This window comes from Tetrao urogallus (assembly GCF_951394365.1).
Source record: "Tetrao urogallus genome assembly, chromosome: 6".
NCBI lineage: Eukaryota > Metazoa > Chordata > Aves > Galliformes > Phasianidae > Tetrao > Tetrao urogallus.
In genome coordinates this window covers 38,180,595-38,199,333 of record NC_136819.1, presented here as the reverse complement: position 1 = coordinate 38,199,333, position 18,739 = coordinate 38,180,595, and the positions used below count along the sequence as shown (strand labels likewise).

At 48.5% G+C, this 18,739-nt stretch overlaps 1 protein-coding gene across 1 annotated transcript in view; it reads left to right on the top strand.

The window, feature by feature from the left end:
• The window catches only part of LTBP2 (latent transforming growth factor beta binding protein 2), a gene marked incomplete at both ends in the record, with an annotated part of 58,915 nt that overhangs the window by 9,693 nt on the left and 30,483 nt on the right, over positions 1-18,739 (top strand). Inside the window, 3 exons of the mRNA XM_079537888.1 lie at positions 833-1,070; positions 17,010-17,191; positions 18,495-18,665. Coding sequence (XP_079394014.1) covers positions 833-1,070; positions 17,010-17,191; positions 18,495-18,665 — 591 coding nt within the window. The remainder of the gene's footprint in view (positions 1-832; positions 1,071-17,009; positions 17,192-18,494; positions 18,666-18,739) is intronic.

The following is an 18,739-nucleotide window of genomic DNA, read 5'->3' as shown; positions in this document are numbered from 1 at the left end:
CCCTTACCTTCCTTCCTTCTTGTAAGGAAGACACTGATTTTCGGTGCCTCCAAGTTATGCTTGCTCAGAATGTCCAACCTGGTCCTACCTGAGCAACCTGGGTTCCTTGGCTCTTGCTAACTGAGTCATAAACCCAATTTGGCATCCGTTAACTTGGGAAGTGTTAGGGTCCAGCTTATAATTAACAGCACTTTCCTCCTGGGGTGCAAACTGAAGCTGATGTGCTGTAATTAGGAACACACGCAGGCTTGGAGAGTGGTTTGGGCATGAAGTTAATGAACTGTAAGTACTTATGGCTGTGAAGGTATTTGGGGATGGTGACTCCAAAATCAGCTGTGGAGGGAGAGCTGGCAAGTTCTGAAGGGGACAGGAAGGGGGACCATTCAAATCAGACCCCAAAATGTAATAAAACAAAAAGGTAGCATAAAAACCACTCCTATGAGGCTGCATTGGAGCACTGTTATCTTTCTTCTCTTTGTCTGCTAGCTTCTTCTCTTGTGGTCGTTGCCTCCCATTGGGTTTGGATTGAGGTCCTGTTCCTGCCCGGAGCAATCAGCAACGCTGGAGGCTGTATGCTCTCTGTAGACTATGGTGCCCATTTTTTTGTCTTTCTTAAGTGAATGTTGCTTGAAAAGTGTTCTGCTGAGACCAGAGGGGAGAAGTGGAAACAGAGGAGTGTATGCCTGAACCTTTCTCCTATTAATCAGAAGACCACCTGCCCACAGAACAGAGATAGAGTCACGTCACTTGTGCTGCCCCTGCCAGGCCCCAGCACCAAACGTGCTGCTGGGAGCCCCGTGTCCTGCTAACTTCCCTTCTATGTCCCCCCCAGCTGTTTGTGACCCACCGTGCCAGAACAAAGGCTCCTGCAGCCGACCCCATGTCTGTACCTGTCGCTCGGGCTTCCAGGGCTCCAGGTGCGAAGAAGTCGTCCCTGAGCAAGAGTACCACCCACCCAGCATCGCCCTGCAGCCCCCTGCGGGCTTCCTGCGGAGGAGGACTGGCACAGCTGAACGGGATGCCTCCCCACGAGAGGCTCAAGCATCTGTCCCACGGCATGCACCCACCAGGTAAGTCTCCCCAGCTTGTGCACTGCTGTTATCCCAAGGGGACTCTGCTTGTCCCCAGAGTGGTATCACAGTCCATAGGTGCAAACAGGGATGAAATCCTACAGGGCATGAGCATCGAGAAGCTTGACAGCTTACCTTGTCCTTTGAGCAACCTGAGTGGGGGTAGCAAGCTGGGGAGTGGGCTTAAGTCTCTTTCCAAAGTGGCAGCGTCCATTTAGCATCCATGGGAAGTTACATAGATCCAAGGTGTGCTGTCGAATGCCAGTATAAGCAAAATGAAGATACATGTAGCACCTCAAAGGTATATTCTCTCTAGATTCTAGACATTATTGGGTCAGATGTTCCCTACTTTTGTGTCACCCTGTTGTTGCTTGGATCATTTTTGTACCTGAGCAGGTGTGGAAGCAAAGACACAGCTACTGGTGGAGAGGTTTGTACAGGAGATATATTGCAAGGAGCACATTGAGCTCAGGGTGTAGCATCATCTGTTCTTTTGTGTAAAGAAGAGCCTGTGGCTTCAGCCCAGCTGTCTCAAGCTGGTTATGAGATGCTCTCACACTGTTAACCAAAGCCAGAAATCTTGGTGCCCAAGCAAAAAGATTGTCTAATGGAAACCAAATTCAGCAAGGCTAAGGTGATTTTGGCATGGAGAGGTGGCCAAGCCTGTTCCATCACTGCCTGAGAGAGGTAGTGCGCCTCTCTCAGCTCCTCCTGAGAGAGGTGCGCAAGTGAGCAGGCAGCCTTAGCACATGCCTGTGATCCCACTCATGGCTGATGAATGTCCTCCTGGCAGTGACCTCTTCCCACCCCTCTGTGTGCAGAGGACTGGAGAGGAGGGGAGGAGTGGTGCCCTTGCAGATACACCACCTGTTTGGGGCTTTCCCAGTAAGGAACATGACCTCAGACTCTGTGCAGAGGCACGAAACCGTGCAGGCATCTGCAGAGTATTACTGGCCAGACAGACTCAGTGCCTAGTGATTGCTGGGCTGGGAGAGCTGAATGCCCAGCTGCCTGCTATACCTTAAATCCCTTGGCACCATCCCAAAGAAATAGGATGCCGTTAAGAATCTTGCCATGCCTTTCTCCTTCATTCCCTATGAAGGCCATAGGACGTCACCCCATTCCTCACATCAGTGAGAGCTTTGGATATTCGTCCTTTGCAGCACTGTGTGGACTAGTGGAGGGCTGCCTGCACTCTGCCACTGGTTCACATCTGTGTGCCTAGCTTCAGCCCCTGGGGATTTTCCTGTACTACTAAGCTGCTTGGGTTTTGTCCAGGGACAATGTAACATACGGTATACAACTGTCACACAGAAAAATCTTGCTGCTGTTTGACAGATTGTTCCCAGTTATTTTTGAGTGTTCCCTCCAGCCAACTTCTGGGCTAGCTGTGGAGCAATGCAAGAGGGATATCCTAGGGAGTGCTATGCTGCCTAAATGCCTGCAGCCAAGGGTATTCCTGCTGCTGTTGCACCCAGTTGTGCCCTCCTACTGCTTGCTTTGCACTGCCACTGCTGTAATCTGGCCTCTGCATGAGCTGGCTTAGTTCGATAAACCAGCAAAACACTAACACAGCAAAATTAAGGATAATTTTCTGCCTGTTCAGTGGGCTAAACTGGATTATTGAGAAAGCACGAGGACCAGAAGGAGTGAACAGAATTGCAAAGCTAGCAGTGAGGGAAAGGAAGGAGATGGACTCCCCTTCTGGGGGAAGCCACTTACCAGAATGATCATTTGTCTGTCTCATAAAACTGTGCTCTCAGAGCATCCTGAACTTGGAGCCTAGTTCTTGCAGTTGCAACATCATCTATCTCTATGCTACTGCTGAAGTACTTTATGCGCTTCTGCATCAGCTTTCCTCAGTACAAATGCTCTGTAGAAGCAAATACAAGAGGTGTATTGGCCTTCTCAGAACTGGGTAGATATTGCTCAGATTTGCAGGTACAAGGATTGGTTCTTAGGTGCTGCCAACACTGGTTCACTTTCATTGGGGCTCAACTGAATCAATCTGAGAGCAACAGCTTAAGCAGACTTTCCAGACCTTGATCGCCTCCTGGGTAATGATGAGTTGTGCTAAGGGCACACTGAACTCTTCATGTGAGCCCACTGTAATCCCACCACAGCTGGCTTACTTGTCTGGTTATCAATAAGGAAGTGTAGAAAAAGCTTTTGGGTGTCCCAGTGAACTGAGGACACTGGTGGTTAGAGGTCCCAGCTATTGTGGGGTGGCTTTTAGATCCAGGACAAACAACCAGTCTCCAACCTCCCTGCATGTTCTCACTGCTAACAAGGAGGAATTGCACAAGAGTAGGGGCTTATAGACCTCCAAGCCACTTCTTGCTGTGCCAAGACAGGAAATCAACACTCACATGAGTGAATTTGCTTTCTGTTTTTGTTTATTTGTGTATATATTGGCTTAATATGTGTTTGTTTGCACGGACGTAGCAATCAGAAGCTCTGAAGTCATGCACTAGAACAATGCTGCATTAGATGTTGCATAAACACTCAGCAAAACACTTGAATTGTCCCCAGAGACCTGCTCTCTGAGCAAAGACGGCGTTGATTCTGCCTTCACTACATTCTGAAGGGAGTCTTCAGGCAGAAGTAGAAAAGCAGAACATTTTTGGACCAAAATATTCCCTACTTCCCTGAGAGGTGGGGCTAGCTTAACATGGTTTCTTATCCTCCGCTAGTGAGACTTGCCAGTGATTTATATTTAAAATTGCTACTGAAATACTTAGAAAAATTGATGAAATTTTCCCAGTGTAAATGAAACCAGCAGTTTTGTTCTAGTTACTGTGGTGTGCCAGTGGCTGTGCTAGGCTGCAGCTGGAGAGCCTGGTGTCAGGCTGTCCTGTTGAAGGAGGCTCTTAGGGGTGTTTTGTTCAGGAATAAGAGCTTCTGCTGGCACCACTGCTTTGGAGGGGCACAAGACTGACAGGAAGAGGCACCAAATGGCTTTCCACCTGGAACTTTAGTCCTCCTGGGACTACAGAAGAAAAACACCCAGCCTTCTCTAAGCTCAGCACTTGCAGAGGAGAAGATGTGGCTAGGTGATGGGCAGCTTTGGGATTGCTTTGCTGACTGGAGCTGGTGATGCTCAAACTTTCATTCCTCACAGTACAGGCTGGGAGATGCATACCATTCCCCAGTCCCTTCAGCAGGCTGTGGCTCAGTGAACATTTGGAGCTGGACAGCTGAGAGCACATGGGGACCTGCTAGCTGACACAGAAGCTGAGAGAACCTGGTGCTGAGCTGTTTGGAGCAGAGAGTACTCTGGAGAGCAAAATCCTGGGAGTGCAGGAGGCCCTGTCAGCATGGGCCAGCAGCAAATCCTCTCTCATCTTGATCTCAACCTGAATCTCTGCCCGGGGAAGCGAAGTCCCGCTGGACGATTGCGCGGGTGGAGCTGCACCTCAGCCCAGAAGCTGAGCTAAATGGAAACAGCTTTGTTTTCCTAAGGCTGGAGTATCAGAATAATTCCTGTTTGTATAGCAAGGGGTGGAGAGGGCTCGTGCCCCTGGCCCTCTGGCTGGACTCTTGGCTGCTCCGTGGCCACCTGCCCTAGGCATGGAGAAAGGAAGGGACCTGCCACAGCCACCTGAGAAGGTCACTCCTATGGAAGCAGGGTGCCAGGGTGCCTGTGTGCCAGGTCTGTGCCCGTGAGGCCCTCTTGCCTTGGAAGGGTGCATGCGCTGAACTAGGCAAGCAAGACACCCTTTCTCTTCAGAAAAAAGGAGGGGTAACCAGGACCTGCAAAGCGTTTTCCCAGCAACCCGGGCAAGGGAAGAGGAAATAGCTGTGGTACAAGGTGCTGAGACAGAGCGCAGACAGCTCAGTACAGCTAAGCCCTGGAGAGTGGGAAGCTTCCTCTGAGAGGGCTGTTTGGGCAAGGCAGTTGCTAGGAGGTGCCTGCTGTTTTCGGGATGGAAAAGGAAGAAAGCTGAGTTGCAACATGCCCACTGCCCTGCCTCCTGATCTCAGAGCCTCTCTCCAGCACCCAGGAGGAGCCATCTCCTCCCTTCCTGACTAGAGGACAGGCTGTATGCAGTCCTGGAGGAGCTGTGGCAAGCGCTGCTGGCCTGGAGACACTGGGAGCCTTGCGCCAGCAGGGAGGCTCTGCCAAAGCCGCTCTTCTTTCTCTGGGAAGCTACTGATGAGAAGAGCAGGGAGCAAGCAGGAGGCAGGATCTTGGGTGCGCGGCTGGTTGCTGGATGGAGAAAGTATCTTTCCCCCTTTTTGAAAAATAGCTGAAATAACTCATCCTGGTTAAAAATCAGCTCCTGTTGTGGTGACAAGTGCCCCGTGTGCTCATTTACAGAGGAGAATGAAACCAATAATAGTCACTTTTGTGGTCAAGGATGGTGGTAAAGCTCTCCGCTCTCTCAAAACATGACACTGCAAGTTGTGACTCAGCAAAACCAGCTTAATTAGCTCGTTGTCGTTAAGGACTAGCAGATAGAATGAAAATCGGAGCAATATCTGCTATTTGAATATGCTGCTCCAAGCAGACAGATTTGTCTCTGTTGTTAAAGCAGCATCTGGAGCCTCCTGACTTGCCAGCTTTGAACTTTCCAAGCTTATGAGAAAGAGAGGAGCTTTCTGACTGCTGCGCTTGGGCTGCTGCTGAGTGCCCAGGACAGTTTGTCCACTGTGACAATACGAATAGTTCCAGGAGGAGGTCAGTACCATCCATGCACTTATGGAACACACTTGTGCACTTCTATTTATTTACATCACATTTCATTGGTGAGAGTTACAATGTATTCATATCCACATAGCTGCAGAAGTAAAAGCCACCCTGGTTGATAAGCCCCTGTCTGGAAACTCAATCCCATTGCATGGGCTGAGAGAGGTTTCCTCCTTTACTTGGGTTGGTACCAGCTCAGGAGGTCCATAGTGCCTGGCTTTGAATTCATGGTGAAAGGCTGGTGCCAGCCTTGCTTTCCCCATTGCAGCATGTTTATGTTCATTACTCAAATGGCATATTTTCCCAATGCAGATAAGTCCTAATTGCAGCTTTCTAAGGTGCTTCCCTGTGGCAATATAGGTTTCACAAGGTGGCCAAGCATTTATGTTCCTTGATCCAAAGCCAACTTTGAGTAGATATCTGAGACCTTGTTAAAAAATTGAAACTGAAAAGCCAGTGCCAGTCCGTGTGAGAATATGTGAAAAAGAGATTCCACTCAGGGCAATGAGATCTCCATAAGTTCCAGGGCTCGGCCCCTCTTCTGTTTTGACACAGCTGAAAGCTCTTGGCAGGCTGTCTGGGAAACCTAAAGGAAAAACTCAAGCTACCCAAGAGGAGTGTAAATGTCATTTTTCTTACATAAAAATACTTCTATTTTTAAATTATATGATACACCTTCTCTAGCCTGGCACTGGATACACTTGCTCTACTTTCTAGTGCTTTAAAGCTGTCAGCACCATTCTGTTTTATGTGTTTTATGTATTTACTTCCTAGGGGGTTGCATACGGTTCAGAGCAGCAGGAGGATAGCTAGCTTTTCAGGCTCCTTTTAAACTCCAAATATGGTCTTTATATTAGGCCTGGTCCTTCTGCATCTCATTGGGAGTAATTTCTATAGCTTAATTCAGCCTCTTGGCCTTGGGAGAAAATGTTCAAATGCATTTTTCTTTTTACCTGAAGGAAAAATCCTGCTGCTGTCAAGAGTGGGGTGCATGGCAAATGCAGTGTGCTTGTAGAACAGAAAATGCAGATTATAGCCTATTTTATATACTGTACATCTATCATTTGGAACATTTATGCCAATACAATTTATATAGTAATTTTTTTAAAAAAGAAAGATGTTAAAGGCAGTAAGGCTACACAATCAAACACTGGAGAATTTTTCCATATTGCCCGTGTTTGGTTTGTCTCCCAGCTTTTGTTCAGTTCCCCTGTGCATGTGCATTGTGCTGTAATCTGTTGTATCTGATCACTTGCTGCCTTTTTTGGTTTAAGCTGGTACTTACTCAAAATCAAAGTGGTTCTCTTTGGTTTTGAGTGTTTCTGTAGTTCACCCAGTGCTGGCAGGATACAAGAGGTGGGTTGATACTGATTTGGCACAAGGAGTGGTTGAGATGAAATGTAGAATTCCCCATAAAAAAACATGTGCTCCAACAGTGCTCTGAGTTGTGCTGCCCTAAGTGATTGGTACAGGTGGGACTGGTACCCAGCTCTCTGCATCACTCCATTTTTGGCTCGAGGTGCAAACACTTGTGTGGAAATGTTTCTTGGGGACATGCAGAAACTAAGTGTATATGCAGGGACTAAGAAGAGGTTCAGTCTGGAAAAATATTATCTGTTACAGCTGAAGGAAAAAATCCTCCATGGGAAGAAGAAATCTGGAAGAAGGAGAGGCTGAAGTTTTTCAGAGTAGAAGTGAACAGCAAATTAGGCAGTAGAGAGTAATGTGGTGTAGCTTCATTTAAGAGACCAACCGTGCTTAGGACATTGAAGGAGAAGACTCGATTGCATGGGCTCTTTCTCTGTGCTCCCTGGGGTCCTACACTGGGTCAGTGTGGTTTTCATTGCCAGAAAATTTCTTGACAAACTGGGAGGAATTCTGAGAACTGCACGATGCTGGGGAGGGAGCTGAGTGAAATGGTTAACAGACCCACGTCTGCAAAGCTGATCCGAAAATTGGCCTGAGATCATGGGGAGCATGCTCAGAGGCTGCAGCTATCTGGAGGGAGCAAATGGCATGTATTACAACTGCCTGTACCTTGGCAGGGTGGCCTTGATAATTTTTCAGCTGCAAGGCTTTCTACAACACTACACTCTTCCAGGGATGTAATGACAGACTGAAAATGACCTTGGAACTCTGCCTTTGCTGTCACTGAGGGGCTGCTCTGCTGAGCGCTGGAGTCCAGGTAATGCTTACTCCTGGTCACTTCCCACTGTGCCAAAGTCTGCTCCTCCCTGCTGGTCCTCAGTGTGCATGCTGAAGGTCACGTGGGAGAGATATGGGAGCAGGTCCATACCCCTTGTAACATGGACCTTGCCACCAGGCACCACATACATGTGACCAGAAGTGCCCCTGGCCACCAGGCGGTGGTCTTCTGACTGTTGAGCAGCTGGAGGTATTTTGCTTTTTCTGTTAAAGAACTAATCTTTGGGATGCTCATTCCCCAATTCCTGGTGATACTGAGACATAGGATAGGATAGGATAGGATAGGATAGGATAGGATAGGATAGGATAGGATAGGATAGGATAGGATAGGATAGGATAGGATAGGATGGGATGGGATGGGATGGGATGGGATAGGATAGGATAGGATAGGATAGATCAATTAGAAGGGATCTTCAAAGATCATCAACTCCCACTGCCTGATCAATTCAGGGCTGACCAAAAGTTTAATCATGTTATCAAGGATTTTATCCAAATGCCTCTTGAACACTGACTTTGAGAATGGCAGGAAAGTGTATTGTTCCTACACAGCTGTCATGGTTCAGTACTATAAGTGAAGGAGTGCTGTGTGGGGCAGGAGATGGAGAAGCATGGGGAGACTTAACTAAGTGGAGCTAGTAGGTCGAAAGGCCAGAGTGTTCAATCCACATACAAGCCACTACTTCACATTGAAATACATTTTAGTCCTGAAGTATTCCCACCGTGAGTGGGTGTCTTTCATCACTGTAGATAAAAAGCATCTTAGGATTAAACACATTTCCTCTCCACCTTGTGCCCTCTGGGTATACTTTACCCCCACTGGCATGCCTGCAGTGGGAGAGGCTTTGCCTGTCCTCTTTATATCCTGTGTAGAACAGGGGAAGGCTGCTGTCTGCCACTGCTCCCCAGGGCATGTGTGGGTGTAGGGATGAATAGGGTGATGTGTTTCCTCAGGGCTTTGAAGCTGGCAGACCAGTGGAAGGAGCTGGTGTTTCTCATCAACAGGATGCACATGAGACTCAGCACTCTTTTTCTCCCTGCTGTAAAGGGGAGAAGTTACCCCAGCTCCATTTCGTCCAATGCCTCTGCCAGAGGACTCCATCAGATGGAGATGGAGTCAGCACCATTTGATGGGTCAGATGGACCTCACCAGTAACATGTGCTGCTGTGCCAGCCCAGCGCCATGCCCTTGTGCAGGGAACCTGCCTGCAGCCACTTTGGGTCTGGACTGCTTCCAGGGAAGCAGTTGCTTGCTCCCTAATGTAAGAGAGTGAAGATGAGCAGTGACAGAGTGGCAGATGGCATGTGTGGCACGTGTGGCAAAAGAAGGACACTGCACGTCAGTAGAGAGTGGAGCAGAGATGTGTGAGCAGCCGCTTCGGCCAGGGAACAAATGAGACCTGCAGGGACTGCTTAGGAAGAACCTGCTAGCTGTGTGTGTGCTCACAGAGGTTCGTTTATGTGGTGTCTGGCAGCTTCTGAGCAGATAAAAATAGCATTCACAACCCATCTCCTCTCCTCTTTCTCTGTGCAGCAGCGTTTGGATTAGATGCTGAAGGGTTTTTTTAGTTGCTTTATGTAAATGCATGCAAGCAAGGGTGGAGATACTTCTGGTGAAGATCTCAGTGAGGTGCCAGCCTGCCGCCCCTGTGTGTTGGCTTACAGTGCTTTAATCTGGTCTGCCCTCTGCATCTCTGCACGCTTGAAAAGTGTTTATTCCACACTGGGGCAAGCATAGATGGAGCAGGGCAGTAAATTCCAGCTGTAGAAGCAGTAGCACCAGGCAAGCTGACTTGAGTGCTTCAGGCTGGGTGGCTGCAGAGGACAGTGTGGGAAGCACAGGGGTGGTGGTCTAGAGCTGTGTGTTTTGTTGTTGTCCAGGCTCAGAAATGAAGGAGGGCAGTGACTGGAAATAGGAAAGGAGACCAGCATCAAAAAAAGGTGTTGCTGCACCACACAACAGGTTTTGGATGGCCCTAAAGCATCTGCACTGCTTTGGAAGCCACAGAAAAGAAGATGCCAGATTGGTGGTGGAGGGACTGAGTGTGGTGTTTGCCATACTGTGGGCTTGCACACCTCTCACTGTGGTTTGCACTTAGAGATCCAGAGAAATCTAGACCAGCCACTGTCATACGTCAAGGGGAACAGGAAGATGGAGGTACTGCAAGGTGATAAGGGAGACAGCCTGAAGTGGGGTCACGCTGGGTCAATGGTGGCTCATTGCTAGCTGTGGTGAGGGGCAGATGAGGAGTCTGGGTGCTGCATTGCTCCTTGGCTTCTGAGCTTTCTCTGTTCCTCGTGGGGTTAATAAACTGAGCCAAGATTTATAGGCATTGTGTGGGTGGGCTTGAAGTCAGGTGCCTTGTATGGTGTGGTTTCCCCCCTCCTCTGTGAGTCCTAACAGAGCTGTCTTCCTTGTCAGCATGTTTGTGAGCTAATTGATAATAGGCTTCAGTGCTCTCTAAGCAACGCTCCCCCTCTGTGCTCCACGTCCCGCAGCCTGAGCTGTGAATCCTGTCTGCCTGCTGAGGAACCTGCTTGGAGTCCAAGAAAGGGGAAGTTTCTGGTCTGCGGTCAATTTGCTGCTTTCCAAGGCTGGCTGCTTCCCTCTTCCCCTGTAGACACAGACATTGGTGTGGAGGCTGCCCATTCTTCTGTGATGTTTTAGTGGAAAATCAGTAACCGCAGAGCATTACAAAGGGGGAAGTGAATCACTGAGTTTGGTCCCCATGGCCCCAAGCGGCGAGGGCTGCAAGCCAAGGGGGCAGGCGAACATACAAGACAGATAGTGAGCATGTTGTTTGGTGTTTCAAAAGCAAGGGAGAGCCCTCTTGTTGTCCTGGCAGGTTATCAGGGGCTGAGCATGACTCAGCCCCCGTCCTGGCTGCGAGCTCTCCTTCTGGAGCAGCCCGTGCAGGCCGAGGCTGGAGGAGCCGGGGTGGATCCCTGCTGTGGGGAGCTTTCTCCATGGCTCTGTGGACTGCTATGGAGTGCCCTGAAGGTGATGGTCCCTATCGCTTGCGTCCTGCCAGAAAGGCACTGCTGCCCTCCCTGCTCCCCAGGCAAGGAGCAGCAGCTGCCCTGGGAAGGGCTGGCCAGCAGGAAGCAGGTGGCTGCAGCTGTTTCCCAGGGGAAGGGCGGCCGGCTGGTGGTGAGCAGCCTGTGGAGCATGGGTCTGGAAATGGGGCTCTTGGGAGAGAGTTCCTTCCCTGAGGGTATCCAGACTTCTCTTTTGATTTGGCCAGCACCTACCCTGCTCCCCACTGTTTTCTCCCAGCACACACCCGTTGCTCCTTAACAAAAAGAAACAAATCCAGCTGAGGAAGTGACTTTCCTACCCTTGTCCACTGACATCTGGGGTTGGCACCACTGCCTACACTGTCCAGGTTTCACTCTCCGCAGTGCCTCTGGCTGTTTACCCTGTTGTGGTCAGCCAGACTTTGACTAGGGAAAGGGTGAGACAACCAGGATGAAACAACAGTAATACTTCTGTGGCACTTGGCTCTGCATTTCCTTTTATGCAAGACGCAAAAAACACCCATTTCCAGGTTGCTGGCAATCTAGCCAAAATCAACATTTGAACAAAGAGCAGCCGATAGAAGCAAAATCCAGGAAAGACTGAGATGTTGCTGGTGGGGAGAGAGAAGCGCTTTGAAGAATTTGCCATCCTTGCCTCCAGCCCCAAGAGCCCCAAGGAGGATAGCTGCCCTGAGGTCACTGAGAGAAGCCACAGCTGTACATCTGCTTGGATACCTCGTGGCTTTTGCTTACCCACATGGACCAAAGTCACTCAGAGTAACCAGCACATTCCTCAAATAACTTTCCATGTGCAGTGGGTTAAGAAAACAGTATTGTTTTTTGGCCCCCAAGTTCTTGGTTATTTAGACTTGTTTATTGTAATTTGGCTTATTAGACTTGAAATTACAGGCTTTTAAGGAAAAATGTGGTTATTCAGAAAACAGCAGTCTTGATGTTCATCAGCATGGTTGCCAGGAGCCTGCCAGCTCTGTCTTTTGCTTGCTGTTTTGGTGGGGTGGGAGGTACCATAGAGCAGGCACCTTGCAGTTTTGTTTGGGACTGGGTAGGATAACTTTTGTACCAGGAATGCATTTTTTCTCTTACTCTGACCTGTTCTCTAAAAAAACATACCGAGCAGACTGTAACAAGCAGCAGAAACTTCATTAAATAGTTCATTTTTTGATGTAGACATTATTCTCTCTTGTGCCAGTGACCAAGGTCTCTTGGCTAGTGATCCCTTAGTGTCATCCAGGTGGAGATCAGCAGTACCCTGCTCTCTGAGGGATAATACTGCTCTCTCCACCTTCCCTCCTGGAGCCACGCATCCCCTTGGAGTGCTGCTGATTTAGCTGGGTGCCTCAGGGCAGCACAGAAGGAGAGGTGTCCCAGGAGCCTGCAAGCTGTCTCTGCCCCACGGGCTGTGCCTGACACGGAGCTAGCTGTCAGCAGCTCTGACAGATGAAGAGCAGGGAAACCAGCTGCTTGGCAGGCGGTTGCCTATAAAGGAAGAGACCACTGCCTCTCTGCGGAGGCTCCATGCTGTAAAGATCTATGCTGGCCTTGTGCCTAGCTAGAAGTGTGGAAGTGAGTAATACTGCTTTGGGGGAGGTTGTAAGACTGAATGAATGTGAAGCCCTAGAACTTTAAATGTCCCAAAACATACTCCTTCAGGTCTCAATATCCTCTTCAGTGCCCCTTCTTGGAGCAGGAACAGTCATGAGGAATGATAGTACAAGATCCCCCCTCTACTGGGAATCCCTTCAGTGATCTGGAGCCACCCTGTCTGTCTTCTGTCTTTGCTTTTAGTCCTAGGAAGATCCCTGGGAAGTGGGCACAGATTTCAAGTTCTGGCCATATGTTAAGGCCCACCGAATTGTTGGGGGTTGCTAATGCCTATGGGCTGACCTGGTGAGCTTAGGCCCATATGCTGAGACTCTACAAGTGAGCCAGTCCTCATCTACCCAGCATGGCCTGATTTTGATATTTTGAGGGGAAAACTTTTGTATTCCCTGACCCTGAGCCAGCCACTTGCCGTGACTTGGGGAGGGACTGGATCTGACAAACTGGGATAGAAAGACTCCCTCTGCCATTGATTTCTATGGCCTGGGGTAGGAGGGTGTTACTCAGTGCAGTGTACAAATCCCAGAGCTCATCTGCCTAGAATAGAACCAAATAAACACATTAATTCAAAGCAAATCTGCCTCGCTCCACTGCGACACATACAGGAATGCTTTGCCAAGAGAATCCCAGTAGGATGGCTTTTCCTTTAGTATGGTGAGGAATGGACTAATGTTCCTCCTCCATTTTTGCTTAATAAGGTTGGCACTGCCTCCCTGCAGTGAGCCCAAATAATCCAATTTTCTTCAAAACCAAGATGCTAATTATTATTTTTTCTAAAGCCCTTAATATTGGTGGTTTTTTTTTCTCCCTACCAAGTCTGATGATCCTGAGAATCACAAGAGTTGTCCCCAGAGCCAAGGGCTGGAATTCCTTTATGCAGGCTATGGGCTGTGCCCAGCCAAACCCTGCTGCTTGCACATAGCATACTCCCTTCCTCAAGGATAGACATGGTGTGTATATTTTCTAGCACCAGCGCTTGTATCTCCCTGTCTCATTCCACTGGCCACCCTTACCCAAGAGATCTTCAAAACTCGAAGTTGCCGTAGGGTGATCAGCACTAGGACAGTGAGGGTTGCTTGGCTGGGGAGCTCTCACCTCTCCTCCTTTGAATGTTTCCACCTATACAACACAAGGTCCCAAAGACTCAATCATGTTTACCCACAGGGCTATGTTTGGGATCTCTAACCAGAGCTTGGAGAACAAGTGTGCCTCAGCTTTTAGGGCTTTGTGGCTCTCATATGCCCTCCCTAGAGCTCTGTATGTCTTTTCCTTCTTCACTAACAAAGGCAGCTGTAGCACACCAAGTAGCAGAGAAGAGGGTAATAGAAACCAGAAGTTTCCTGGTTGGCAGCAGAGCTGAATGAGTAGCTTGGAAATGTGTGGACAGGTGATGGCACTTGTGGATGCTGGGGTAGTCTGTACTCTGCAGAATCTCAGAATAGCTTCTGGTTGAGGCTGCTGGGGAGTGATGTGGTGTTGAGATAATGTTCACTTCTCTGCAATTATTCTGGTTGTTCTTACCAACCACCGAGAAATAAGAACTGCTTGCTAGTCTCATCTCAGTTTAGATCTTGATTTTAATGAGGCCACCTGCAATGCTCCCTTCTCAGGATTCACTCATACCTCCCTACAGAAGCTCAGCCACTTCGCTCTCAAGGCTTTCCTGTATTAGAGACAATTAGGTTACAAGAAATCCAGAGACTTCTGTCACAGGAATAAAACTGTTCCTGAATTCCTACAGCTCAAGGTCAGAAATGATCAGTGGATCAACAGGTGATCTGAAAGAGCTTCTCTAATAGCATGGATTATCTTCATTCAGCTCTATCTACAGCATTTCAGTGATCTCTTCTGAAGCAATGGTATCAGGGAGTTCACAGCTTTGGTGGTTTTTTGCAGAAAGCAAGCAGTTATGCTGATATGTGTAGGCGTGATTTCTAGCAGGGAATCATTTAGCTTCAGTTTGCAGCTGTTGTTTCATGTTTTGCCTTTTTGTTGTTGTTGCTGTAGTTAAATTACAAGGCTCTTTATACCTGGCATTTTGTTCCTGTGGAGAAACCTGTGCCCTGTAATCAGAACACCTCTTCATCTTCTTTTTGCTGAATGGAAGAGATTGGCTGCTTTAGATTTCTTACAGAAAGGCATTTTCACCAGCCCTCAAATTGTTTTTGTCATGTTTTTTTTCCCCTATCCTCTCAGTTTTTCAAGATCCCTTAGCAAATATGTCACATTTCACATCAGAATTAGAAGTGATATTTTAGCACATACAGTCTCTACCATGATGAGGCTGTGCAAAGAGGTAAAAATACCTCCCTGTTCCTGCAGTGTTTCAGTACCCTGATGTCAGGGTTTTGAGATGACAGCTCATGTTTAATTGCTTGTCATTACCTCTGAAATCTTTTCAAAATTGCTGGTTTCCAGGATTGTCTCCTTCTATCTGCAGCTGCTGACTGCATTCCTCCTTCCTAGAAGAGTAATTCTGCATTTGGCCGCATTAAAATCCCATATTGCTTGAATGTATTTGCCCTACAAAGTGATCCAAACTGCTCTGTATGATTGCTCTGTTCTCATCACGATACACCACATTGCAAATTTTTGTGTCAGCAGCACAAATTATCAGTGTCAATTGTATGTTTATTTCGAAATAAAAATATTTATTTCCAGATGAAATTGTAAAGTCATGCCAGGCCTCTTACAGATCACTTTGGAACCCATCTAATTCGCTCCCCAGTGACAATTACTTCTTGTGTCCTGTCACACCGCCAGTTTGTTATTCGTTTCACATGTGCCTGATTGACACTGTACTGCTGTGTTTATTTTTTTATCGGAATAGCGTGAGCTCTAAGCCTGTCATGTGTGTGCATGTAATTCTATCAGATGATGAAAACGGACTCTTATGAGATGAATGGTTCTCCATAGACCCTGTTGACTTGACATCTTTTATATATTCCTTTCCTTTAGTTTGCAATCAATTGACCCATGCGTCATCTTTTCCATTTTGTTGCTCAGGGCTGATTTCTGTCTCGTTGGCCAGCAGTTACCTTGTATTGTATTTTGCTTGACCTGTTTGAATACCAGCACTGCATTAGTTGCCTTTCCATCTCTCCATTATGCCAAGACATCTAAGCCAGGATGGTCTGTGAGCCAGAGCTACTGTCAGCCAACTGTTGTTGGATTAGCCAATCCTGATGATTTTAGAAAACTCTGTTTCCAGCACATGCTGTGACACCTCCTTTTGCTGAGTTTGACAGGGAAAATGGCAAAAGCCCTAGAATGAGACGCTCTTCTGTAGGATGCTCTTCAGTGGGAAAGACTAGCCTGAGAGCTGGAGGTGTTGGTGTGGACAAACAGAAGTCCTGTTGGTATTTAAGTATGATTTCAGTGGAATCTGAGGTTGGGACATTCAAAGAAACTTGAGGCATATAGGCAACCAACCCATTTTGGGCCCTGGAGTTCTGGCTTCTTTTTCCTTGCAGGTGGTGCAAGCAAGAGTGAGGCATACACTTGATGATAAGCACAGAGCACCCTCCTGGGGGTTCAGTGCTGCCAGTAAGTACAAAGGAATGGGAGTGAATGCAACAGATAAGGTGTGCTGTTGTGCTGGTTTCATGCAATAAACTCTGCCTTGCACTCCACATTTCCTATTCCATACGGTGTAAGAAGTGTTACCTTGTTAGTCAAATGACTTGGTCATGCTTAGCCTCCAGAAAACAACAAAAGCCATAAATACAATTACTGCAGAAAGTAGTAACTACATTTATAGGGATGACTTCTTGGTCATTTTCTCTTGTTTGTGACTCTCATGAGACAAGTTTGTTTATTTGCTTGGCCTGGTTTCACTTCTGACTGCCTTTCTGTTTTTCAGCATTTAGCTGGGGCTGGGAATACAGGGCCAGAGGGAGATCCCCACCATAAGAACAAGCAGATTTGAAGCTGCTTGTGTTTGCTGGAGACTTTGTGGTGGGTCAGGCAACAGCAACAGTATACAGAGGTTCTGAAAGGCAGCTGGGGCATTCCAGCGCAGTGAAAGGCTGATGAGACCCTGTGGAAGTGGGGACTGGGGTGAGCAGTGTACCTCAGCAGGTACAGAACTGATGACAGCCTTGGCTGCAGTGATGAAGTCAGTTGATCATTGGGAATGGAGTCCCTGCAGAAAGCCAAGGTGGCTCTCTATATTGAAGAGGGCAGAGGGTCAGGCATAGGCAGGTCTTCTGGGGACATAGATGTCGAGGACATGGGGCAACATCTCTACAGTGAAATGTTGGCTGGAAACAAGTGAGGAGGGAAGCTAGCAGAGCTCTGTGTGAAGCCGATGGCTCAGCTTGATGCTGAGGTGCCCACAGGACATGCTGGGCACTGGGATCAACACAATTACTCGTGAAGAGTATCGGTTCATTTCTTCTCATCCACAGGACTCAGAGCAGAATTGGCTCTCCTGTTTCAGCCCAGCACACAGTGCCATCACGGACTGTCCGGCGTTACCCTGCCAGCAATAGCCAGCTCACATCTAACACACTGCCCAACGGGCATGGGCACGAGCAGGGCAGCTCTGGGCCAAATGCAGCTTTCCAGGAGCACACAGTGGCTGCAAGGGGTAAGACATCCAGGGCTGTGACTGCTGGGGTTTCTTGTTGGGTCCTGAGGTGTCTGTGGGAAGGGCAGTGGTGTGGGTGGGAATAGCATAGTGAGGGGGTGACAAGTAAAGTCACAGGAGGTGCCAACCATCTTCGTAGCACTTTGGAAGTGGGGAGTGGAGGAGAAGAGAACCCATCTCCAAAGAGGAGAAGAGAGCAAAATGGAGAAAAACTGAGAACTGCAAAAGAGGAGTAAGAATGGTGACTCTACAGGTCTTGGCAAAGAGAGACTCCACTGAAGGGAAGCTAAACACTGGTGGCAGGGGAGATGTGACAGATGCCTCCCAGAGCTTTTGAACATTACTCCAGCACACTGCCCTGAAGGGGAATTGCCTCAGCCTGTAGGAATGGTGCCTCCCAGCTTCTTCCTCTATTAGAAGAGCCCTGGGGGTCAGATTGTGTAACCAGCACCTAGTTCTTCCCTTTGGCTACCCCTTTTGTGCCTTCTGACACAAGCAGGGATCAGGGCAGGCTGCCTGCAGTTTCTGAGGCAGTGTCAGCAGCTCCCCAGCTAGGACAGATGCAAGTTGTCTTCTGCAGCTTGGCTTCCTCTGAAGCCGTGGTTCCCCGAGGAGGCTCCAAGGCATCTTGGCCCTTATGAATAGGACTGTGAGCCTGATTAAAGTTGTAATCTCAAGGTGGGGACTGAAGTGGGAAGAATGAGGGGGGAATACAGCAAGGGGAGGAACCCGAAAAACGGCTGTCTTGCTGGGCAGGAATGGAGAACTCTGGTGTTGAGCCAGCTAGTTCACAGTTGGACAACAGTTCTGCCTCTTGTTCCTTTCCTACAAGCCTCCAAGAGCGCTGAGTACAATTCACCCCCCTACCTAGTGGAAGGATGGTGAGGGACTGCAGAGGGGTGCAGGGTGCAGGAAAGCAGTGGACACTTGCAGGAAGACATGGATATTCTCAAAACCTGACGCTCTCCTTGCTGGACCAGCATGGTTGTGTGGGAAGCCTTTCTTGGCTTAAGGGCAACCAGCATCCAGGCTAATGAAGTGGCTTGAGAAAAAAATCCTTTTATACTGGAGCTAGTGGGAGTGTGGCCCCACACAGGTCACATGAACTGGAGTTATGGCAGAGCATGCTGTTGGAGATTTTTCCTATGTTGACAAAGCCTTAATGACACTGGAGCAGAGGACAGGCTGGAGTGAGCGGGGAGCAAGTGCTTGCTCTGGGAATGGGTTGGAGCTCGAGATGAGATTACCTGCCCCCTGGCCTAGAGATCTTGTTTTCACTTAGCACTGTCCTTCTCTTCTATAGGGGCAAATCTGACAGAGAAGATTAGGAAAATAAAAATCATCTTCACACCCACCATCTGCAAACAGACGTGCCGGAATGGACGCTGCTACAACAGCTGTGAGAAGGGAGACACCACCACTCTCTACAGCCAAGGGGGGCATGACCACGACCCCAAGTCTGGCTTCCGCATCTGTGAGTAGCCAAAGGCTCCCAGCTCACCTTCTTGCCTGCTGCCCCTCTCTCCTCCTTCTGCCTTTCATGTCTCT